The sequence below is a fragment of the Antennarius striatus genome, chromosome 23 (genome assembly GCF_040054535.1).
Source record: "Antennarius striatus isolate MH-2024 chromosome 23, ASM4005453v1, whole genome shotgun sequence".
NCBI classification, from domain to species: Eukaryota; Metazoa; Chordata; class Actinopteri; order Lophiiformes; family Antennariidae; genus Antennarius; species Antennarius striatus.
The window spans coordinates 1,503,379-1,527,999 of record NC_090798.1 but is presented as its reverse complement, the minus strand read 5'-3'; the positions used below and the strand labels follow the sequence as shown (position 1 = coordinate 1,527,999).

The 24,621-nt window shown below is 42.0% G+C and overlaps 4 protein-coding genes and 1 long non-coding RNA gene across 5 annotated transcripts; all 5 read right to left on the bottom strand.

Moving 5' to 3' along the window:
- Positions 1 to 48: 48 nt before the first annotated feature.
- LOC137590662 (diamine acetyltransferase 1-like) lies at positions 49 to 2,903 on the bottom strand. The gene is made up of 7 exons (XM_068308370.1): positions 2,498 to 2,903; positions 1,752 to 1,884; positions 1,613 to 1,658; positions 1,376 to 1,459; positions 1,148 to 1,249; positions 1,013 to 1,053; positions 49 to 889 (listed from the first exon to the last, which is right to left on the bottom strand). Exons 2-7 carry the CDS (start codon positions 1,812 to 1,814, stop codon positions 722 to 724), a joined length of 504 nt encoding a protein of 167 aa, XP_068164471.1. The 5' UTR covers positions 1,815 to 1,884; positions 2,498 to 2,903; the 3' UTR covers positions 49 to 721.
- Positions 2,904 to 3,180: 277 nt separating this feature from the next.
- Positions 3,181 to 6,007, bottom strand: LOC137590689 (diamine acetyltransferase 1-like). The gene is made up of 7 exons (XM_068308406.1): positions 5,870 to 6,007; positions 4,823 to 4,955; positions 4,684 to 4,729; positions 4,458 to 4,541; positions 4,230 to 4,331; positions 4,095 to 4,135; positions 3,181 to 3,977 (listed from the first exon to the last, which is right to left on the bottom strand). Exons 2-7 carry the CDS (start codon positions 4,883 to 4,885, stop codon positions 3,810 to 3,812), a joined length of 504 nt encoding a protein of 167 aa, XP_068164507.1. The 5' UTR covers positions 4,886 to 4,955; positions 5,870 to 6,007; the 3' UTR covers positions 3,181 to 3,809.
- A 1,560-nt stretch (positions 6,008 to 7,567) lies between these two features.
- Positions 7,568 to 8,823, bottom strand: LOC137590944 (diamine acetyltransferase 1-like). The gene is made up of 5 exons (XM_068308810.1): positions 8,631 to 8,823; positions 8,308 to 8,391; positions 8,099 to 8,200; positions 7,938 to 7,978; positions 7,568 to 7,735 (listed from the first exon to the last, which is right to left on the bottom strand). The coding sequence occupies exons 1-5, from the start codon at positions 8,755 to 8,757 to the stop codon at positions 7,568 to 7,570; spliced, it is 522 nt and encodes a 173-aa protein (XP_068164911.1). The 5' UTR covers positions 8,758 to 8,823.
- A 1,843-nt stretch (positions 8,824 to 10,666) lies between these two features.
- On the bottom strand, positions 10,667 to 17,147 carry LOC137590550 (diamine acetyltransferase 1-like). The gene is made up of 7 exons (XM_068308209.1): positions 16,882 to 17,147; positions 14,651 to 14,783; positions 14,499 to 14,544; positions 14,267 to 14,350; positions 13,847 to 13,948; positions 13,695 to 13,735; positions 10,667 to 11,024 (listed from the first exon to the last, which is right to left on the bottom strand). Exons 2-7 carry the CDS (start codon positions 14,711 to 14,713, stop codon positions 10,857 to 10,859), a joined length of 504 nt encoding a protein of 167 aa, XP_068164310.1. The 5' UTR covers positions 14,714 to 14,783; positions 16,882 to 17,147; the 3' UTR covers positions 10,667 to 10,856.
- An 836-nt stretch (positions 17,148 to 17,983) lies between these two features.
- On the bottom strand, positions 17,984 to 21,855 carry LOC137590720 (uncharacterized). The gene is made up of 2 exons (XR_011034466.1): positions 21,668 to 21,855; positions 17,984 to 19,027 (listed from the first exon to the last, which is right to left on the bottom strand). It is a non-coding gene; the product is annotated as an uncharacterized lncRNA (long non-coding RNA).
- Positions 21,856 to 24,621: the final 2,766 nt, after the last annotated feature.

Genomic DNA, 24,621 nt, shown 5'->3' with positions numbered 1-24,621 from the left:
TTTTTTTTCGTGTTTTTTTATTTGAAGTCATAAACGTAATATAGAATGTTGATGTTATCTATTAAAGTACAAAGATGTACGCAAGCTGGACCTGGCAATTTGTGCGTCATGACGTGACGTCACACTCAACGCAACCCCTGGCGGCTGGTTAGCCGTCTCCAGCAGAGGGCGCTCTGGAGCAACAATCTACACACACCTGAGGCTGGACAGCAGGACTCCGACGCATATGAAATAAAATCAAATACAAACACCTTAATCACTGTTACACAACTGGAGTTTTGAAAAAGTGAGAACAATAAAGTAATTAATAATTTCTAAGCGTCTTTCAAAACAATCTCAACCTGTGATGACAAGAAGCCTGAAATTCAACCTTCATTCTGGATAATCATTAATAATTTACATGGATTTGTCCCTAAATGATGAAACAAGTAGACGCTGTGTTTTGCTAAAAAAAATGTCTGATCAAGCAGATGAATGTTAGATAACAATTTAATAACAGAACGACTGATTAATGGAAGATAATGTCTAAACAAACCAAATTAATCATCATGAGCCCACATATCTTGTTGGTTTCTAAAAAATGATCACATCAGTTCAAAGATATTCTCCGCTGATGTGAAATATTAAAATTTGATTCCATTGACGTTCATTTCGTGCTTTTTTTTTGGCCGAACTCGTGACGGAGAAGGTCGTGACCTTATCGTGTGAATCTAGTGTTGGTTTAGGACTGGTCCAGGCGCTCCATCACGTCTCTGCTGCAGGACATCAGGTGGTACTCCAATTCAGTCGTGTCATCTTGACAACCCTGACTGACATAAAACCCTAAAGCTGATTTATTCCAATGAGACATTGTAAAGGTTAGCTGTCTGCAGCCGGCGGCCACGCCCTCCTGAGGGACAGACAAATCAGCAGGAAGACGTATCAGCGCTGCTGAGTAATAGAGGAGACGTTTATTTAATAGGTATTTACATTCTAAACTGTAATAAATTAAACAGTCTGCTGTTCTACTCACCTGTGCGACCTTCTTGAAAAGTGCTTTACCAATACCCTTCCCTGAGAGACAGACACCACGTATTAAAGACGATACACAACCTGTCTGATGTTGACATCATGAAGTAGAGACGGGAGGTCAGACTTTGTTCTGTACCTCTGAACTCATCCATCACGTACAACATTTGCAAAACGATGCTTCTGCTGTACATCAAGGAGTAGGAGAAGACGTAAAACACAATGCCGATCTTTGTGTATCCTGAAAGGGAGTGTGTGGTGAAAATCCAGAATGAATCACCTATTTAACACCCTAACAACCTATTCTTCTTAGCGCCTTCATCACAGTAATAGATTACATGACTACTCGCTAAGGCAGAACGCTCACCGTCTTTGCTTTTATGTTGTTCTGGCACCTCAGCAATGAATGCATGGAAACGAGGGTTCTCCCTGAAGCCGTCCTGCTCCAAGTCTGGATGTAGAATAAAAGAAAACACTGACAAGAGCTCCATTTATTATTGATTATTGATTTATTTGCTCTATTTATTGTGTCAGATTTCATGGAACTGCAGAAGGAGGTAAATCAAATGTAAGAAAGAGAATAAAAAATCCAGTCTGGCTCCACCTGTCTGTGTCACATATTCTGTAATCTTGTTACATTCTGCCAGGTCCTGTTAAACATAAAAACACACACTCAATTGATCGGCATGTCAAAACGGTTCATCAATATCTGATGATGATGTGTCAATAGCCTGCTCACACACCCTGACCATCCGGGCCAGGTCCTTGCAGTCGTCCCGGGTGGCTGGACGGATAGAGAACTCCATTGTTAAACCTGGAAGACGTCGCTGTGGAGATTCTCCGGTCGAGTCCTGATGGATGTGGAATGAAAGACGACTGAAAGGACAGCAGAGAGAAACAGGCTGAGTGACATCTGAGTCAGGGATGACCTGAGGATCTCCATGAAGTTTACTGACTTCTGTTTACCAGCCAATAATTACATGCTCCGCAGTTTTCACTGCAAACTTTTACTGGGTCACTCCACTCCCTGCTCCAACTTTAATGTTTTTGTATATTTGCGTACATTTCAACCAATAAACTGACAATTTATGTGAGCTTGGCCAGAACAGGAAGGGATGGAGAACAGAGATGATATGTAATGAGATCAAAATGACGTCAATCTTTTATTTTTTTTGCAGGAATTTGAATCTTAAAGTAAAAGCAGCAGCTGGAGCAAAAGCAAATCCAATGGGGCGTGTCAGGCCGCACGTTGTGGATATGTCATCAAACTGAAGTTCAGCACCAGAAATAACAATTTCATTTTAATATCTTTTTATTCTTGTTTTATGCAGGCATGTTGAAAAATCACCAATTCAACCCTGACTGACATAAAACCCAAAGACTGGTTTGTTCCAAATACCCACGGGGGATTGAATCAGCCTAACTGCTGAGGGTTTTCATCACAGTAATAGATTATGTTACTACTTCTAGTATGAAATTTTCCACTCACCGTCTTTGCTTTTATGTTGTTCTGGCACCTCAGCAATGAATGCATGGAAACAAGGGTTCTCCCTGAAGCCGTCCTGCTCCAAGTCTGGATGTAGAATAAAAGAAATACTGATAAAATCTCCATTTATTATTTATATATTGGCTCTATCAGCCTGTGTCAGATGGACATGGAACTGCATATGCAGGTAAATCAAGTCGAAAACAGATCGTAAAAAGTCCAGCGTGACTCCACCTGTCTGTGTCACATATCCTGTGATCTTGTAATATTCTGCCAGTTCCTGTTAAACATTAAAACACACACTTTTTTTCTTCACTCTTTATAAATAAACTGACAACTTTTTTGTAAACTTTGCCAAATGCAGGACAGAAGACGAAGGGATGAAGAATCCCTGCACATCTTCATCACCTTCATACAGGGATGTCGTGTAATGACTAAAATGGTCTTTTTTCTTCTTTTTTTGGTGAGAAATTTAATTTGTTTGTGAAAGCAACTGGAAGCAAAAGTTTGAACAAACATAATGAAGTGTGAGGCCACGCCCCAAAACACACACACACACACACACACACACACACACACACACACACACACGGAAACCAACAACACGTAGCAAATGCGAACTTATCCATTCATTTGTCAACAATTAAAAGAAAAAAAGTATTTAAAAACAGGCAACGTTTAATGGATTCACTTAAAGGCCATAAAACAAGTCATATAAAAAATAATTTTGTTTGAAGTCATAAATTTAATATAAAATTAACTGAATGAATGAACTGATTCCACATTATGTAAATGTAAATAAAAGATCCACGCAAACTGTACCAGGCAATTTGTGTGTCATGACGTAATTCTGTACACTTCCGATACGTCAGTCATGACGTATCGGAAGTGAATTTGCGCAACCTACTATGACGACGCCACAACCCGCTCTACTCTTCCTCTGATTCGCTCATACCCAGTCGACGTCCCCAGTTTTAAAATAATCTGCCCAATCAGAGGCAGAATAGGGAGGGTTCTTCCTTCATCATAGTAGGATTCTATATTCCGTGACGTCAGAGTCAGAGCAGCCCGTGGAGTCTTGATACCCGCCTCCAGCAGAGGGCGCTCTGGAGCAACAGTCTAAGCAGACGTGAGGCTGGGCAGCAGGTGGAGTGACTGCCTCTGAGCTCTGATGAATCTGAATGAATTCAAATGCAAACACCTGTGTGGAACATTATGGTCGTGTTTTATTCCGTGGCAGTTCATTTTATGGTTTTTGTTGGCCGACCTCGTGACGGAGAAGGTCGTGACCTTGAAGTGTGACTCTAGTGTTGGTTTAGGACTGGTCCAGGCGCTCCATTGCGTCTCTGCTGCAGGACATCAGGTGGTATCCCTTTTCAGTCGTGACGTCATGACAACCCTGACTGACATAAAACCCCAAAGCTGATTTATTCCAATGAGGCATTTGGAAGCTCATCTGTCTGCAGCCGGCGGCCACGCCCTCCTGCGGGACAGACAAATCAGCAGGAAGACGTGTCAGAGGTAGGCGAGAGATTTAAATTATTTAATAGGTATTTACATTTAAACTGTAATAAATTAAACAGTCTGCTGTTCCACTCACCTGTGCGACCTTCTTGAAAAGTGCTTTACCAACACCCTTCCCTGAGAGACAGACACCACGTATTAAAGACGATACACAACCTGTCTGATGTTGACATCATGAGGTAGAGACGGGAGGTCAGACTTTGTTCTGTACCTCTGAACTCATCCATCACGTACAACATTTGCAAAACGATGCTTCTGCTGTACATCAAGGAGTAGGAGAAGACGTAAAACACAATGCCGATCTTTGTGTATCCTGAAAGGGAGTGTGTGGAGAAAATCCAGAATGAATCACCTATTTAACACCCTAACAACCTATTCTTCTTAGCGCCTTCATCACAGTAATAGATTACATGACTACTCGCTAAGGCAGAACGCTCACCGTCTTTGCTTTTATGTTGTTCTGGCACCTCAGCAATGAATGCATGGAAACAAGGGTTCTCCCTGAAGCCGTCCTGCTCCAAGTCTGGATGTAGAATAAAAGAAAACACTGACAAGAGCTCCATTTATTATTGATTATTGATTTATTTGCTCTATTTATTGTGTCAGATTTCATGGAACTGCAGAAGGAGGTAAATCAAATGTAAGAAAGAGAATAAAAAATCCACCTGTCTGTGTCACATATTCTGTAATCTTGTAATATTCTGCCAGGTCCTGTTAAACATAAAAACACACACTCCATTGATCGACCTATCAATATCTGATGATGATGTATGGACAGCCTGTAAGGATGCTGGGTTCACACACCCTGAGCATCCGGGCCAGGTCCTTGCAGTCGTCCCGGGTGGCTGGACGGATAGAGAACTCCATTGTTAAACCTGGAAGACGTCGCTGTGGAGATTCTCCGGTCGAGTCCTGATGGATGTGGAATGAAAGACGACTGAAAGGACAGCAGAGAGAAACAAAAATGTGAACTTTGCCTCATGCAGGTCAAAACAGGAAGAGATGAAGAAAGCCTGCACACCATCATCATCTTCACACAGAGATGTCATATAATGACATATTGTGAGTGGTAGTGAATGTCCTTCTTGAGCCACCGTAGAGTCTGCTAGCTGTCAGCCCCCCCCCACCAATCAGCAGGAACAGGTATCAGCTGGCAGACGGGTTCAGGCTGAGGCCCTCTCTTTAACCGACACTCCTGTGGTGAGTTGTGTGTGTTTATCTGTTAATGTTCGTGTGTGTGCTCACTTAGAACATATTTTGTCACACGTTAACTTTTTGTTCCTTTTTTTTTTTTTTTTTTTTGCTTCCATTTTTTTAAATGTATTTGTTAGTTCAGTTTTTTCCTTGTAGTTTCTGTAATTCCCTTTTTTCTTTTATAAATTAAATAGTCCTTCTGTCACAAACGACATTGATGTTCCGGGTCAATTTGACCCAGCGGATGTTTATTTATCCAAAACTTGTTTATTTATTCAAATCCCTACAAGTATTGTTAATATGTCATTACTAACTCCATTACTAATTATTCTATTGACATTTAGCACAGTGTTGTTCCTTACCTCTCTCAGGTAATGGTTTAATGAGGATAATTCACTTGTGGTGAAACAATTTTTTATGGAAAACATGATTACTTTTGAAAGACCAACATATAAAACACAAGATTCATATTGAACGTTTAACATTGAAGCACAACAGTTAGATTTTGCATGACATACATGTATATGTATACAAATATGTATGCATATGTATGTATGAAACAGAAATAAATAAAAAACGAACAAGCAATAGCAATATGAACACACACACACACACACACACATATATATATATATATATATATATATATATACTGACCTCAGGCACTGTTGTACTAGGTGCAGTCCTCTCCTGGATCTCCCTCACTGTGGCTCAAAATATACCCCTGCCTGTGTCTGTATCCAACAGGCTGGCTGTTGATTTGCCCTTTGACTTCTAGACCCCAGTCAGGACGAGGAGCCACAGATGTGCATCTAAATGTGTTTTGTCCAGCTCCTTCCACTCCTCCCCAACACACACCGCCCCTCTAGATTAGTCATTCCTAGAATGATTTACTGTATGGAATTAGGCATAACCCGCTCAAAAGCTGACTTGACGTCTGTCACACAAGTCACTGCCTTTATTATGTTTCTGCAGACGTTTAGCCTGAAGCATGTTTGGGGATGAAGACCACTGTATTTCAGCATTTTTTTGACATAAATGTCTGGTTGGAGGAATAGGAATATCAATTCCCTTTTCTGGTTCAAAATCATTACAATCAATAGTTTTCGTCTTCAAACAAATCCTCCTATATTTCACAGTCACAATCAAGGATGACTTCCACAGGCTCCTGGACTGTCACCTTTCTACTTCTGCTGCTCATTTTGTAAAGGTCTGTCTGACAGAGTGTAATGTTGGTAGGACACCCATGCAGAGAATCATTAATACGTTTTGTCCCTCCCCTTTTATATATATGCAGGGGGGGGTTGAAAAAATGTGAGATAAACAATTTTCAGTATGTTGATTACAATAATTAAGCCAAGCAGAAGAAGTTTCATACTGTGAGGGTCCGGACGGTGGAACTATTGGTGGTCAGGGACCCTCATCCCAGCTCCACACTCCCCCTTAGTGTGTGTGTTATGGTAATTTATGCACAGCCTTCACATTTTATATTTGTGGCCTAGAAGTTGGTTTAAATGAGTCTCACATCTGAAGCCACTGAATGTAATCAGACTCAATCTGGAATCAGATCATCATGTTTACTAAAAACGTCCCTTCATGACTCACGTTGTGGATTCGTCATCAAACTGAAGTACAGCACCAGAAGTAAAAAATGACTTCATTATAAGATCCTTTCATTCATGTTGAAAAGTCCCCAAACAGCTGAGTGCTAAATCTGAGGAAGTGAGAATATCTTGAGTTTCATGAACTCTTTGAACTTTGGAATGACACATCGTTCTACATAAAAAACAAACACTTTCAAGACTTTTTTTTGCTTGAGCCAGTCATGAGCTATCCTTTTTCTGGAAGATGCTGAGGTCGATTCAGTCGCATCAGGAATTGAAGGACTTTTTCACCTGAACTCTTCTGGTATGGAAGATGAGATGTTGACACCACAAACCAACATTCAGCTGAAGTCCAGAGCTCATGGACAGCTCTGGAACTTACTCAGGAAAATACCCCGACACGAGGAAATGTGCTACCTCCTTGACTGCTTTATCCAGCTCCATTTCATGATTTTATGCAAGATACTTCAATGTAAACTCTACATACTTTATAATCTCAATATACTAACAAATATGTTTTACATTTTTGTAGTAAGTGGATCTTCATGTTTGATAATCACACATAATTTACTCTGATTTTTAAGTCTCTGAATGATGAAACAAGTCGATGTTGTGTTTTCTATTAAACGTCTGATCAAGCAGATGAATGTTAGATAAAGATAAACGGGTCGACTGATTTATTGGAAGATAACATCTAAATAAACTAAATTACAGTAATCATCATAACACTACGTATCCCGTTGGTCTTGGCTTAGGACTGGCCCAGGCGCTCCATTGCATGTCTCGTGAGGGACATTAAGTGAATTCCCCTCTCAGTGGTGATATCGTGACAACCCTGACTGACATAAAAACCTAAAGCTGGTTTGTTCCAATAAGCAACTTTGAAGTGTAGCAGTTTGCACCGGGCTGCCACGCCCTCCTGCGGGACAGACGAATAAGAAGAAAGACGTATCAGTGCTGTTTCATGAATGCCGATTAGCAGACGAAAAGTTTCACAGTATTAAATAAGTATTAAATGGAGGCAGCTGTATATGTTGAGAGAAAACACCCTGAAGGCAACATCAACATCATTTACATTCTAAACTGTAAGACATGAAACAACAGCCTGCTGTTCTACTCACCTGTGTGACTTTCTTGAAAAGCGCTTTACCAACACCCTTCCCTGAGAGACAGACAACACGCATTAAATATAATATATAACCTTATTAATGATGACTTAAGTCTCCACATTGAGATCATGAAATAGAGATGGGAGGTCTATCTTTGAGACTTTGTTCTGTACCTCTGAACTCATCCATCACGTACAGCATTTGCAAACAGATGGTTCTGCTGGTCGTCATGGAGTAGGAGAAGATGTAAAATGCAAGGCCGATCTTTGTGTATCCTGAAAGCGAGTATGTGGAGTGAGTGCAGAATTAATAACTAATCTGCTGGGTTTTCATTATAGTAACAGATTATATTACTACTTCTAGTATGAAATGTTCCACTCACCGTCTTTGCTTTTATGTTGTTCTGGCACCTCAGCAATGAATGCATGGAAGAAAGGGTTCTCCCTGAAGCCATCCTGCTCCAAGTCTGGATGTAGAATAAAAGAAAACAACGATAAGAACTCCATTTGTTATTTATTATCTCTATTTATCAGCCTCTGTGTTCTGGAACCGTTCATGAATTTCACTGCATATGGAGGTAAATCAAATCTAAAAAAATATCTTAAAAAGTCCAGTGTAACTCCACCTGTCTGCGTTATGAAATCTGTCTTCCCATGATGTTCTCCCAGTTCCTGTTAAACACACATAAAATTAAAAAAAACACACTTCTTAAGCTCAAATTGGTTCTGATGATGTATGGACAGCCTGTAAGGATGCTGGGTTCACACACCCTGAGCATCCGGGCCAGGTCCTTGCAGTCGTCCCGGGTGGCTGGACGGATAGAGAACTCCATTGTTAAACCTGGAAGACGTCGCTGTGGAGATTCTCCGGTCGAGTCCTGATGGATGTGGAATGAAAGACGACTGAAAGGACAGCAGAGAGAAACAGGCTGAGTGACATCTGAGTCTGGGATGACCTGAGGATCTCTATGGAGTTTACTGACTACTGTTTACCAGCCAATAATTACATGCTCCGCAGTTTTCGCTGCAAACTTTTACTGGGTCACTCCACTCCCTGCTCCAACTTTAATGTTTTTGTATATTTGCGTACATTTCAACCAATAAATTGACAGCTTCTGTGAACTTTGCCAAATGCAGGACAGAACAGGAAGGGATGAAGAACAGAGATGATATGTAATGAGATCAAAATGACGTCAATCTTTTATTTATTTTTTGCAGGAAATGGAATCTCAAGGTAAAAGCAGCAGCTGGAGCAAAAACAAATCCAGTGGGGTGTGTCAGGCCGTGCCCCCCAAGACACACACACACACACACACACACACACACACACACACACACACACACACACACACACACACACACACACACACACACACACATTTTTTTTTTGTTACAATGTAAAATTAACTGAATGAATGAACTGATTCCACATTATGTAAATGTTGACGTTATCTATTAATAAATAAAGATCCACGCAAACTGTATCAGGCAATTTGTGCGTCATGACGTAATTCTTTACACTTCCGATACGTCTGTCATGACGCGCGGAAGTGAATTTACGTAAGGTACTATGACGACGCCATATCCCGCTCTACTCTTTCTCTGATTCGCACACACCGAAATGACGTCCCCAGTTTTAAAATAATCTACCCAATCAGAGGCAGAGTAGGGCGGGTTCTTCCTTCACCATAGTAGGATTCTATATTCCGTGACGTCAAACTCAGAGCAGTTAGTGGTTCTCCTGTTCCTCGCCTCCAGCAGAGGGCGCTCTGGAGCAACAATCTCTAATAAATCAGAATTAAAACTGAGCGCTGACGTCAGGAGATTATTGTGAGTGGTAGTGAATGTCCCTCCTGAGCCACCGTAGAGTTTGGTAGCGGTCCCCTCCCTCCCCACCAATCAGCAGGAACTGGTATCAGCTGGCAGACGGGGTTCAGGTAGGGGCCCTCTCTCTTTGGCTGATACTCGGTCTGTGGTAAACTGTGTATTTTGATATGTTAAAGTTTGTGTATTCATCTGGGTTTTATTTTTTGTCACACATTAGTTTTTGTTCTGTGGTTTCCGTCCTGCAGCTACAGGTGGATTCCTGTAAACGTTTTTGTTTCAGAGGAAATAAAAGTCCAATATGTTTTTTGTGTGTGCGAATTAGTTTTATACGACAGAGTTCTTATTTATTTAATGAATAGCTTAATACTTTAATGAATGCTTTAACAATCCAAAAGGGAAATTATTCAATTTGTTTATCCAACTATTTAACTTATTTTCTTACATTATAGACAGGTTTTATTTTATTTAATCCTGTATTATTTTTTCACATTAAATGGTCACTTTTAGCCATGTCTGGGCTTGGTTTTACCTTCCCAAAGAGAATTATACCGGACTGGTGCAGCTTTCATGCTGGATTTTAACATGTTTTGAAATGTGTTTTATTTTGCAGGAGTTCTACTGGACCGATGATGGCGTGAGGGTCCGGATGGTGGAACTATTGGTGGTCAGGGTCCAACACTTCAGCTCACACTCCCCTTAGTGTGTGTGTAGTGGTAATTTATGCACAGCCTTCATATCTTATATTTTTTGGCTTTGAAGTTGGTTTAAATGAGTCTCACATCTGAAGCCACTGAATGTAATCAGACTCAATCTGGAATCGGATCATTATGTTTAGTAAAAACGTCCCTTCATGACTCACGTTGTGGATTCGTCATCAAACTAAAGTACAGCACCAGAAATAAAAATGACTTCATTATCAGATCCTTTAATTCATGTTGAAAAGTCCCCAAACAGCTGAGTGCTAAATCTGAGGAAGTGAGAATATTTTAAGATTCATGAACTCTTTAAACTTTGGAATGACACATCGTTCTACGTAAAAACTTGTCAAAGAAATTCCCCAAATTCATGACTCCAGCTAGACAGTGACATCACACAGTCTACTGGTTTAGGACCGGCCCAGGCGCTCCATTGCAGCTCCGCTGCAGGACACTAGGTGGTATCCCTTTTCAATCGTCATATCTTGGCAACCTTGGCTGAAATAAAACCCAAAGGCTGGTTTGTTCCAATGAATCACAATGAAGCTGATCTCTCTGCAGCCGGCTGCCACGCCCTCCTATAGGAAAGACAAATAAGCAGGAAAACAGCCTATCGTTTACATTGCTGCTCAAACTTTCAACCTGATCTGAAACTAAAAAGAAAATGTATCTATACTGTATATGCAGGCAAACTCACACTGAACACACCCAGCATCACTCACACAGTCAGAACAGCACCTAGCTTACAGCCGCGCAGCCATGCGGTCCCCCGGAGCTAGCTTACATGGAGTGACAATCTTGATATTAACGCCATAGAAAATCCTTTTCGTACTCACAGAAAAACATATTAAGTACTTTGTGTGAAGTCATTACCTTAGATAAGCAGATAATGACGATGAAAGTGAATCACCAAATGATACTTACACATTTACTTTTGAAGGAGGAAACATAACGCGACCCCCCCCCCCCCACGCTAGCCCCTACGCTAGCCCCACAACAACCCTTTCACACTAACAGGAAAGACGAAAAGGCCGCATGAAGTCTGACATCTGCTGAGTTATTCTGACACATGAAACCTGAATCTATGGGGTGTTAATGTTACGTTTTACAGATCGTTAGCATGAAGCTAAATCTTCTTGCCATGTTCATGTGATCAGTTCTTATCCATGATCCTGAAGATTGAATTGACATTTTATAGTTTGTATTAAATGCACACTTAACCTGATCATACGTTAGTCTCATATGGTTTATTGATTGATTACTGATGTCTTACTTTTTCATGTTTAAACCTCCATCTTTTTGAGAAACTGCACCCGGTACATGAGTAGTGTTTCGTAAAAGTCTGTTGTGTAGTAGACACACAACAGACTTTTAGTAGGTGTTAAATAGAAACATCAGGAACAACATCTACTCCTCCGAGACCTGCCACCTTATCGTGGTGGGGGAGTTTGAGTACCCGAATGATCCCAGGAGCTATGTTGTGAGGGGCTTTATGCTCCTGCTAGGGTCTCCCTTGGCAAACAAGTCCTGGTTGACGGGCCAGACGAAGAGCAGCACAAAAACCCCTATGATGAGTAAAAAATCAAGGACCGTGATGTCGCCCGGTGTGGCACAACCGGGGCCCCACACTGGAGCCAGGCCCGGGGTTGGGGCTCGCATGCTAGCGCCTGGTGGCCGGGCCTCTGTCCACAGGGACGACGTGGGCCCAACCTCCGGTGGACTCACCACCCACCATACGGGATGGGTGCCGTGTGGATTGGGTGGCAGTCGTCAGCATGGGGCTCGACGACCCAATCCCCAGTCAAAGAGTCTAGCTCTAGGGACATGGAATGTCACCTCGCTGGGGGGAAAGGAGCCAGTGCTTGTGAGGGAGGTTGAGAGGTACCGAATAGATATAGTCGGGCTCACCTCCACCCATAGCTTGGGTTCTGGAACCCAAACACTTGAGAGGGGCTGGACTCTCCACCTTTCTGGTGTTGTCCAAGGTGAGAGGCGGCAGGCTGGTGTGGGCTTGCTTGTGGCCCCACAGCTCAGCTGTCATATGTTGGAGTTCACCCCAGTGAATGAGAGGGTCGCGTCCCTGCGCCTTCGGGTTTGGGGACAGGTGTCTCACTGTCGTTTCAGCCTAGAGGCCAAATGGTAGCGCAGAATACCCTGCCTTCTTGGAGTCCCTGGGAGGGATACTGAATAGTGGTCCGACTGGGGACTCCATTGTTCTCCTTGGGGACTTCAACACTCACATGGGCAATGACAGTGAGACCTGGAATGGGGTGATTGGGATGAACGGCCTCCCTGATCTGAACACGAGTGGTGTTCTGTTATTGGACTTCTGTGCTAGTCACAGTTTGTCCATAACGAACACCTTATTCAACCACAGGGATGTCCATAAGTGCACATGGCACCAGAACACCCTAGACCGGAGGTCGATGATCGACTCTGTTGTCGCATCATCAGACCTCGAACTGCGTGTGTTGGACACTCGGGTGAAGAGAGGGGCAGAGCTGTCAACCGATCACCACCTGTCCCTCGTGGTATCTTGTGGGGAGTGCTTTGGGAGTATGGGGTCCGGGGCCCTTTGCTGAGGGCTGTCCGGTCCCTGTATGACCGAAGACAGAGCTTGGTTCGCATTGCCGACAGTAAGTCAGACCTGTTCCAGGTGCATGTCTGACTCCGGCAGGGCTGCCCTCTATCACTGGTTATGTTCATGATCTTTATGGACAGAATTTCTAGTTGCAGCCATGGTCCAGAGGGAGTCCGGTTTGGGGACCAAAGGATTTCATCTCTGCTTAGAGGATGTTGTCCTGTTGGCCTCATCAAACCTGGACCTTCAGCGTGTACTGGGATGGTTTGCAGCTGAGTGTGACGCGAATGGGATGAGGATCAGCATCTCAAAATCTGAGACCATGGTTCTCGACTGGAAAAGGGTGGTGTGCCCTCTCCAGGTCGGTGGAGAATCCTCTGTGTTCAGGATGTCTCCTGGACGCCTCCCTGGGGAGATGTTCCGGGCATGTCCTACCGGGAGGAGACCACGAGGAAGACCTAGGACACGCTGGAGGGACTATGTCTCTCAGCTTGCCTGGGAACGCCTCGGGCTCCCCCTGGAGGAGCTGGAGGAGGTGTCTGGGGAGAGGGAAGTATGGGCATCCCTGCTGAGACTGTTGCCCCGCGACCTGGTCCTGGATAAGCGGTTGATGATGAATGGATGGATGGAACAACATCTACAGGACATCTACAGGTGTTCTACTCACCTGTGCGACCTTCTTGAAAAGTGCTTTACCAACACCCTTCCCTGAGAGACAGACACCATATATTAAATAAGATATACAACCTTTCTAATGTTGACTAAAGTCTCCACATTGAAATAATGATGTAGACATGGGAAGTCAACTTTGTGCTGTACCTCTGAACTCATCCATCACGTACAAGTTCTCCAAAGAGATGCTTCTGCTGTAGATCATGGAGTAGGAGAAGTAGTAAAATGCCATACCGATCTTTGTGTATCCTGAAAGGGGGTATGTGGTCAGCAGACATTTCAAAGCGCTTTAAAGACAGAGAAACCCAACAGGACCCTTCAGAGCAAGCATAAGAGACAGCGATGGGGAAAAACTCCCTCATTGAGGAAGAAAATCGGGGCAGGACCCAGACTCTGGGTACTGACAGGGCAAGAGAAAGAAAGACAGAGACCGAATGGCAGATAGGCCAGTCAATGTCTTTATTGTTAGAGTTAGGTGTTAGAATTAGTAACCTATTTAGCCTATCTTCTTAGCGCCTTCATCACAGTAATAGATTACATGACTACTCGCTAAGGCAAAACGCTCACCGTCTTTGCTTTTATGTTGTTCTGGCACCTCAGCAATGAAAAAATGGAAACAAGGGTTCTCCCTGAAGCCGTCCTGCTCCAAGTCTGGATGTAGAATAAAAGAAAACACTGATAAGAGCTCCATTTGTTATTTATAAGCTCTATTTAACAGCCTGTGTCAGATTGTCATGTACCTGCATGTACAGGTAAATCAAATCTAAAAAAGATAGTTAAAAGTCCAGTGTAACTCCACCTGTCTGTGTCACACATTCTGTGATCTCATGATAGTCTGCCAGTTCCTGTTAAACATAAAAACACACACTCAATTGATCGACCTATCAAAATGTTTCATCAATATCTGATGATGATGTATGGACAGCCTGTAAGGATGCTGGGTTCACACACCCTGAGCATCCGGGCCAGGTCCTTGCAGTCGTCCCGGGTGGCTGGACGGATAGAGAACTCCATTGTTAAACCTGGAAGACGTCGCTGTGGAGATTGTCCGGTCGAGTCCTGATGGATGTGGAATGAAAGACGACTGAAAGGACAGCAGAGAGAAACGGGCTGAGTGACATCTGAGTCTGGGATGACCTGAGGATCTCTATGAAGTTGACTGACTTCTGTTTACCAATAATTACACGCACAACAGTTTTCACTGCAAACTTTTACTGAGTCCCTCCACTGCCTGCTCCAACTTTAATGTGTTTGTATATTTGCTTACATTTCAACCAATAAATTGACAGCTTCTGTGAACTTTGCCAAATGCAGGACAGAAAAGGAGGGGATGATTTAATCTGTAGGGAGGACAATATCAAAGTTTACTGATTCTGTTTGCCTGCAAAGAATTGTATGCAGAACAGTTTTTGGGCAAACTTTTACCAAGTCATTCCCCTCCCGGCTTCAACTTTAATAATTTGGTGTATATTTACTTGTATTCCAAACCCAGGCAGGTGTTGTTCATGAGACATTTTTCATAATTACTGAGTAAATAACAATTGTTGTTCCTTCAAACTTCTTTTTTTTCCAACATTTTAGGGTTTTTCTCTGAAAAAAAAACCCTTTTCGGTTCTTTAGAGTAGAGGAGAGTATAACTTTATTTACCCCATAAGAAGGTCCCGTCAGGGAAATTAATTTCTCCGTCGCACACAGCATAGTAAGTACACAAAACACAGAAAGGGCCCACAGAAAGTGTTTGGGTAGACTGTGAAGAACCCTTCATGATTTAACTGACAACTTATGTAAACTTTGCCAAATGCAGGACAGAACATGAAGAGATGAAGAACCCCTGCACACCATCATCACCTTCATACAGGGATGTTATATAATGAGATAAAAAGGTTTTGTTCTTTGGTGAGAAATTAATTTTTTTATTGAAAAGAGCAGCTGGAGCAAAAGTTGGAATCAACAATTTTGAAGTGTGATACCACGTCCCCAAAACACACAAAACAAAAACCAACAGAATTAATAGTGTTAATGATCCTGTGTTTTGTGTTTGTGTTCTGTTCAGTTGTGTTTTCTGTTTTGTTTCGCTGTTCTGGTGGCAAGGAGATGCATTTCGGGCAGGCAGCTGATGAACACCAGAAGTGTATCTGCATCATCTTCCCTATTTCTCACCTGTCATTCCTCCACTTGTGTGTCGTTGTCTCTGAGCATCTCAGAGCATCAGGCTTCCTACCTTGGATACTAGACAATAATTCATTTTATGTTTCACGCTGAATTTATTTTAACTGCTCTCTAGACGGTAGATTCATTATCTCATGTCATGTCATGTCATCTCACGTCATCTCATGTCATCTCATGTCAGTTTATCTAATGTCTTGTGATCGCATGTGATCTCATGTCATCTGGTCTCATCACATGACGTATCATGTCATCTCATGCCACCTCATCTCACATTATCTCATCTCGTACCGTGTCATGTCATCTCCCGTCATCTCATGTCAGCTTATCTAATGTCTCATCATCTCTCATGTCATCTTGTCTTATCTCATGACATCTCATAACACCCCATCTCACGTCATCTCATCTCATAACATCTTGTGTCATCTCACGTCATCTCATCTCATATCCGTCTCATCGCATCTCATGTCATGTCATCTCATGTTTTCTCATGTCATTGAATCTCATATCATCAGGAGAAATGTTGCATCTATCGCTTGACAGCATGAACTATTTCTAAATTAATCGAGTCAGCTGCTTCAAAGAATGCCTCTTTTACCATCCCATCATCTTAGAATGATGTGGCGTGTCTTGGGCAATTAACCCCATCCCTCTCCAGGTTGGATGCAGTTTAACGTCATACCTAGTACTAGGCACTAGATTCATCATCTCACGTCATCTCATGTCCTGCCCTTTTTATTTGATTCGCTTAAACCGAGATGACGTCCCCAGCTTGCAGGAATCATATACTACCCAATCAGAGGCAGAGTAGAGCGGGTTCTTCCTTCACCATAGTAGGATTCAATTTTCCGTGACATCAAACTGAGAGCAGCCAGTGGTGTCTGGTGACTTGCCTCCAACAGAGGGCGCCATGGAGTCAACAGTCTTCACAGATATGAGGCTTGACAACAAGTGGAATTACAGCCTGTATGAACTCTGATGAATCTGAAATATAACGGAGTAAAGCCGTCACTCACACGCTGGACAGGTCACCAGGTCATCACACGGCCGACACGCCGAGGTTCATTGTGTTGTCAGGTTCTAGACTGGTATAAGAGCAGAACGCCCAGAGGGAAAGAATGCATGGAGATATAAAACAAGTTAGAAGTTTAGTCAGAACCTCTAACTGTTGTGACTCAGTTTGAGTTAAAGCCAACATGAAGATTGTTGTTATCCAAGCTGATGCACACTGTAAGCTCCTGCGTCTTCATGTGGGTTGATGTGTGTGTGGGTGGAGGGCTGCTTCATTCCACTGCGAGGCTCTGCAGAGCTGATGTCGGTAGTAAGAAGGTTATGTTTAGTAAAAACTTCCCTTCGTGACGCACGTTGTGGATATGTCATCAAACTGAGTTCAGCACCAGAAATAAAACTGACTTCATTAGAAGATCCTTTTATTCATGTTTCATACAGGCAAGGTAAAAAAATCCACAAACAACTGAGTGCTAAATCTGAGGAAGTGAAAATATCTTGAGCTCCATGAACTCTTTGGACTTTGGAATGACACATCGTTCTACGTAAAAGGCTGTCATAGAAATTCCCCAAATTCATAACTCCAGCTTGAATTTTTTTTTCTTATAATAATGACAATGCCATAAAAACTCTACTCTCCAATTGTAGCTCCTAAATGATGAGCTTTACCGGGAATGTCAGCGCATTAAATCACTATTACTCCGTTTGTTTCACTCTGACACCAATGGAGAAGTTGTACGTATGATAATCTATAATCATCATGTGACATTATGATAAAATAATATTCACATGATATCAGTCTCAAGGTGGTGGACTCCAGTATGAAAAAAGACAATACTTCAGTTGATGGTTCATGCTGAGTTTATTTTACCCACCAACTTGACACTAGATTCATCGTCTCATGTCTTCTCATCTCATGCAATCTCATCCCTTTTCATCTCATGTTGTCTCATGTCATCTCGTTATCTAATGTCACCTCATCTAATATCTCATACCATCTCGTCTCATGCCTTCTCATCTCATGTCATCTGACCTCATATTTTATCATGCCATCTCATGTCATGTCATCTAGTCCTATCTCGTGTTTCTCATCTCACATCATGTCATATCTTCTCCTCATACCATATCGTCTCATCCCATCTCTTCTCATCTCATGTTGCCTTATCTCATGCCGTCTCATTTAATCTAATGTCATCCATCTCATTCTATCATCCCATTTCATTTAATGTTGTCTCATGTCATCTCTTGCCATGTCGCGTCATCTCATCCCGTCTCATCTCATCCCACCTCAACTCATTGTCTCATCACATGTCATCTTTTCAATTTTATCTCATTTCATCAAACTTTGTAGGAACATAATCCAGTGAGTCCATCAAATACCCCAGAGGTAATAAAGGAGCCTCGGACAGATGTTGTGATTGTATCAAACACATCTGTGCTCAAACCAAACACTTGTACTTACACAAAACACACACCTTCAGGATTTGCGTTTTTCCATTGACAACCGTTGTCTTAGAATAGAAAACAAAGTCTTAAAGCAGCTGAGGGGCTTCAGCCTGAGTTAATGTTTGTGTGTACCTTTGGTTAAAGTATAATAATTCCCAGTGAACGCAGAAAACCACTGGTTTGTGTGGAGTCTGGCTTTAAATAATAATTGATGAAAGATTCAGCAGCTAAATATTTCAGAGGTGTTCCACCTCCGTACGGGTCAAAGTTTTCTAGCGTTTAATTCATCTAATAAATCTGGTGTAATCAGGTGTGTGTGTGCGTCACTGCGTTTCTTATTTATGTGCTGATTCTTCAGACAAGTCACAGGATAATGAGACTCTGCAGTTGCTCTGGGCTAAAAATACTTTTATGAGAGTTTTGCCACAGTGCATAGCATTCTTCAGACTGGAGGGTGGGGAGGAAATGATCAGGGAAAGGGGGATTTTAGCCAGCTTTCTCCTGAAAAAACCCCCAAAACATAACGCTGCCTGTGCAGCCATTAATAGCCCCAGGAAGACGGCGTGGCTCTTTCAGGCTGACTAATGCCACCTTTCAGACGCAGGGCAGAGAAAGCAGAGCGTTGCCTCTGTTTTCATCAGCCTCTGTAGCGTGGCCGATGACGCGAGCAAGCCGACCCTGGCAGGTTTCACAGACGCACTCGAGAACCTGCATGAGCAGAAACACAAAGAATTAGTCACTGGACTGTGTGGAGGAAACTGTGCCTCTCACTGGGTATAGAGAGGCTCAACGGAAAATGATTGTACCTATAGACCTGTTGCTAGGATACACAGTACTGATGCTCCAAAGAGAGTTTTACTGATAAAAGACGGGAAGTGACATCATGATGTATCACTGATGACGTGAGAGTGAATGAGTAATAAATATTTCAAATAAATCTGGGTTTTTTTTCATCTTTTTTTTTTTTAGAACAGAGTTTAAACTCCAACATGATGGAATTTTAGAGCCATTTCAAGCACAATTTTGAAATTTAAAAAAATTAAAAATCAAAGTCACATAATATAAAGAATAAAGATGTAATTTTACGAGAATAAAAAAATTCATGGTATTATGAGAATAATATTTAGGAGAAAAAAGTTGCATAAAAAGGAGAACAGAGACATGATTATAATGAAACAGGGAGGAAAGCTGCCAGAATGAGGAATTTGGAACTTCCTTTCAAGACAAATTTGAGCATAAAATTCACAAATAAAGAAAAAACATCCATCTTTTGCTTTTGCATTATAACACAGATGCCAACATTCACACCTGAGCTTCTACAGATCATTTAATTTTGTTCTGCTGTTAATGTCTGATCATCTGAAACATAAGAACATAACTTCTTGTGTAAATTTCTATATCCAAATTTATCTAACAGTTTTTAGATTCTAACGTTAGAATTTAAATAGAAAGTTTTTTCTGGATGCTTCTTCAGAAAACAATTTCTGTACATTGTTGTTAGTAATCAATGCTGTTGCATGCTGGGTAAGATCAGTTCTGTCAGGCCTGGATAGGAAGTCACCTCCGCTTCCTGTTTAGTCTAGACTCTGATTGGCCCCTGGGCTCTATAGTATTTCCACAACAAACACATCAACACCACATTAATCAGTTTCTTTGAAAAGCTAAATATGGCTTTGGGGGATATTGTGGGGGTGGGACTGGAATACGCTTAAAACGACTTAAATATTATAATAAATATTATATCAATTTCAAAGTAAAAGTCATAATTTGCAGTACAACAAAACATTGTGCTAAGATGTGCAAACGAAAACTTTGGTTTAATTCTTGATTTCTTTTATGGCTGTTTCATAATTGGTTGGTTTTGGATTAGCAGTAAGTATTCAAATAGTAATAATGACCCATTTTAAGATAATAAAAGTCAACATTGAGGCCTCACGAGTTGAGGAATTCCCCCAGACGAATCCTAATTCCTGTCCAGCCACCTCAATCTGACCAACAAAAAAAAAGAGGAAATTATCTCATCGGCAGACTGACGCGACCCTCATGTACAGATAACCAGAGAGGAGAAAACAGACGTGGTGTCACCCGTCTGCTTCACACGGGCAAACCAACAGGCCTTATTTGGACATCTGCTGAGTTGCTTCACGTCTGTTTTTCTGCTGTTCAGCCTGAGTCTGAGTCATGTGATCCTGCCGTGGGACACATGATAGCAAGTCAAACAAAACGCTTTCGGGAAAAAAAATAAAAAAAATCAATAACTGACCAGTTTTCAGGGAATAAAAACACAAACGTTTCTTTTTCGGGAACATCCAAACGTTCCCGAAAAAGACAGATTCTGGCAAACGTCCCGTCTGTGTGATTTATCTGAGCCGGACTCGAGTTATTTACAGACCTCATATTTCTCTTTTGCTGATGACACCTTTACTGACCCTCAGCTTCCCTTTTCTCCCCCCTCCAGGTTAAAGGTAAAAAGCATTTTCCCGAAACATCACTGTCCTAAGGGGTAAAAGCTGTTTACAGACAACACCAATATATGCATGAAACTGTTGTCACTGCAAACATTTGAAATATTTTAAAGTGTAATAATCCTCCCACGAGCCCCGGGGGGGTTACTGTGCAGTACGTGCACATCTGCAGATTCACGAAATCTAAATGAAAATGAAAAGCGGGGAAAGCTGTGTGACGATTGTCTGTTTGTTCAGCACCCAAACACGTTTAATCAGCTCCATTTGTGACCGGCTTCGCCAACGCCACCTCACGTTTACAGCCAGTAAACAACCAAAGAACAACAAAAAGGGTTGTGCATCAGCGCCGCACATTCCTGTATTTCCACACCACATGGTAGATTATGAAACACAGCCGTCAGAACTCCAGAAAACACAGAAGCACACGAGCAATTGTAGCAACATCCTGAGGAAATCGCCTCTCCCTTTAAGCTTTACTCAGAGGAGGCATCAAAGTTTGGGCCGGACCAGAAAAAATCTGGTGGCATCAGCTCAAAAAAATCTGTGAGAAGTGAAAATAAATTCACAGCTGAGTAAAAGTTCTCAATCAAAATACATTTTTTATCCAGTTCTTCTTTTCTCAGATGATTTAATTTGTTTGAATCCGGTGTAATAATGGGAAAAGCGTGAGTGTGAATCATCTGTCGACAGGAAACTCAGCTTTTGTCCCTTTTGAATGGTCAAAGAGGAAAACGCACCAATAGACTCAAGGATTGATTGTTCGACATTTCCTTCATTTAACATTTCTCAACAACACCAACAACTTTTTTTTATTTACGACATCTTTCGTGAACTCCGCGCGAACCGTTTTGTGCAGGTGTGAACGTCGTGACCATCAACTCACCGCATTTTAATTTTAAAAACTGCAGAGAACTCTTTCGTTGCTGTAAATGTAAAATGAGCCAAAGAGATTGCCAAAAAAAAAAGTTAAAATAAGACACAACCCATCCTTTCATCATCCTTCTGTTGATCAACTCGTGAATCTTTTCCTGTTCTCGCATCTCCACGCCTCGTCCGACTTCCTGGTCCAGGTTGGCGCTCTGCAGGGAGGTTCTGGTAAGTTTGGCGTTTAAATTAATAATGATTTTTTTAAAAAAATGTTTAAAAAATGGGAGTTACCAGATATGACAAGGATGCTAAATAAATATAATGCAAAAATATAATTAGATATGAAAAGATGTGATGATGCATCAGATTTCCCCATCTCTGAGGCCAGCTAAATGCTAATTCTACCATGCTAACCTGCTTAAGGTCTGAGTCCTTCTCAGTTTCTGATGAACTCTGTGATGAAATCCTGGTGGATGAAAGTTCATGACATTCCTTTTACAGCACCGGTTGTAACGGTGTTCAGGGACAGTTTCTAAAAGTTCTTTACGTTTCAATAAAACTCCGACGGTATCTGATAGGTTTATCATCAATAAACGTCATTTAACGGTGATTTACGTGGCAGAAAGAGGAACAGAGCATACAGTGAACCCGAACGGCCAGGTCGTATCGCGTCGCTCCACTTCCTGTGTTTTCTGTTTCAGTCCCGCTTCCAAAGAAAGCATCCCAGATTCATTTCTAACGGCATTTCTAAATGACTTTCTCGTTTAAAAAACACTCTTAATTCCATTCCATTCCATTCCGGTATGGTCTTTCTCGAACAACTCTTCATCTCCAGATGGGCATTTCTCAACAGTTCCTCCACGATATCTCAAACCAACCTGCCTCTTGTTAAACCATTGGATTCAGTAGTAAATAACAATCAGTGCAATGGAAATAAGGCCTACCAATTAGCTTCTAAACAATCGGGCGTGCCTCTAATGGCGTCGCACCCACTGATAATAATGCTCCTCATGCTGTTAAGTCTAAAAAAAGACTTTAGTCTCTGTGAGAGGAGTTTAAATATGTTTGTTTCGCTTCATTAACGACACCAAGAGTCTATAAACATCCTAGCAGCTGGAACCCATTAGAATTGTGATCCAAAGGCTTCACCAGCAGCAGCAGAACAGTTCGAAATGACAGTTCTACGGTGCACATTTAGCACGCATGCAGGAACCTGGTTCATTGTGTATTAGCATGCTAACTAAGCACGCAATCAGAAGAAGAAGAAGAAGAACTACGCATGCAATCAGTACTGACCAGTGTTCCGTACCAGACTGTTGGGGCGTGTCGGGCTGGAAATACAAGGTACAACTGTAAGGCTGTGTTCACGTTATCAGGTTTTATGCCTGAACGTGACGCAAATCAGATTTATTTTCACTGTACCAACAGAAAAATCCTGTTCCTGCATCAAATCAGATCGAGCCACAAACTCCGTCATTGGACGCATGAATGAATTCAAACATGAAAAAAATAAATGAAATCAGTTGAATCAGAATCCGTGTGGATTTTTGCACATGCGAAGTTCGAGGAAAATGACTGACATTTCTGCAAAAATGTCGTGAATTATAAACGTGAAATGATTTTCTTTGTCGACGATACTAAAATGTGTGCATGCAGATGAATTCCCTTCAGAGTTTAGATCCCTTGTAGAGATGCATGTGAATTAGACATTTCAAGAACTTCTCACTTCTTTTATTTCAACAACGGCTGATGGAGATGGTAGTCAGGACCTCATGCTATGCTCGTCTGTGAGTTCTCACTGGCCTCAACAAAACCTGCAGCTGCCCTCCTGCTTACGCGACACTTTGGATGCTAACTTTGTTTTTGCTGCCCGTTCTGAGATACGTAGGGAGGGCGGGGCGCCTCCCTGAGATGCTCCATTATGTCACCGGTGCCCCAAGAATAGTTCCAGTGTGTCCTGGAAGGCACCGAAGGGAGTGTGACGTTAAGAACTTAACTGTTATTGGGCCGAACCCAGGAGAAACAGAGGCCCTACTGTTTCCCCCCGTCAGGCACACCCAGTCACACACTCACAGATGCACAGACGCACACATGGAACCGGTTAGAGTTTTCCCCCTGCCACTGTTCAAATTGCCCCCAGAAAGAAAAACCGCACTTGAAACAGATCTGAGCCGGCGAGGCCAGCGACCCCCGTTTGAGACGGGCTGTGATGCAACGTGAGGCTAATGAACGGTAGTGGGTTTCATGTGTGTCTGCGGCCCTGAGTTGTATTCAGAGTAATATGAAACGCTTGGTTTGTGTCGTGAGTTTGATGGGGGATTAATAAATTGGGATTAATAGCTTTCATTAAATGATTTCTTTGGTTATGCAAATGCAAAATAAAGACATTTTTCCATCAAATTATATTATAATGAACTGATTTTCCACCACAGCAGTGGTGAGTTTCTATAGAGAAAACAAGGCAGTCAGACTGCAACATCCCGCAACACACCTGAATTCAAAATTTTACCCTGACCTACACGTTGTGCCTCTGGCTTCCTGAAAATGTTGCTTTTGTGATTATATCTCATCGGGTTTCCGAGATGTGTACCTAAAAAGGTATAAAAGTGAAAATGTGACCTTGACCTCTTTTAAGGTCAATGGTTGAGTGGTGGTCAGTAACACCCCCAACCACAGGGGGGCAGTGCAGCCATGAAAGAGCAAGGCATGCTAAATTTCTACAAACACAACGAAGAGGGCTTCAAAAAATTATTATTAATGAAAACTCTCCATTCATGCGTTGCGTCGTGTTCGATGTTTGCATTGCGTCCGTGTTTGATTCGGCGTTGTGGAAACGTTTGACTCTTTACTGCCCTCTGGTGGATGCAATGCTAACATTAGCATGGAAGCCTTTGGTGTTCAAATATATATATATATTTTGAAACTGAAATATTTTTGCACCTAGAGGGAATATAAATTAGCTTTAAAGCA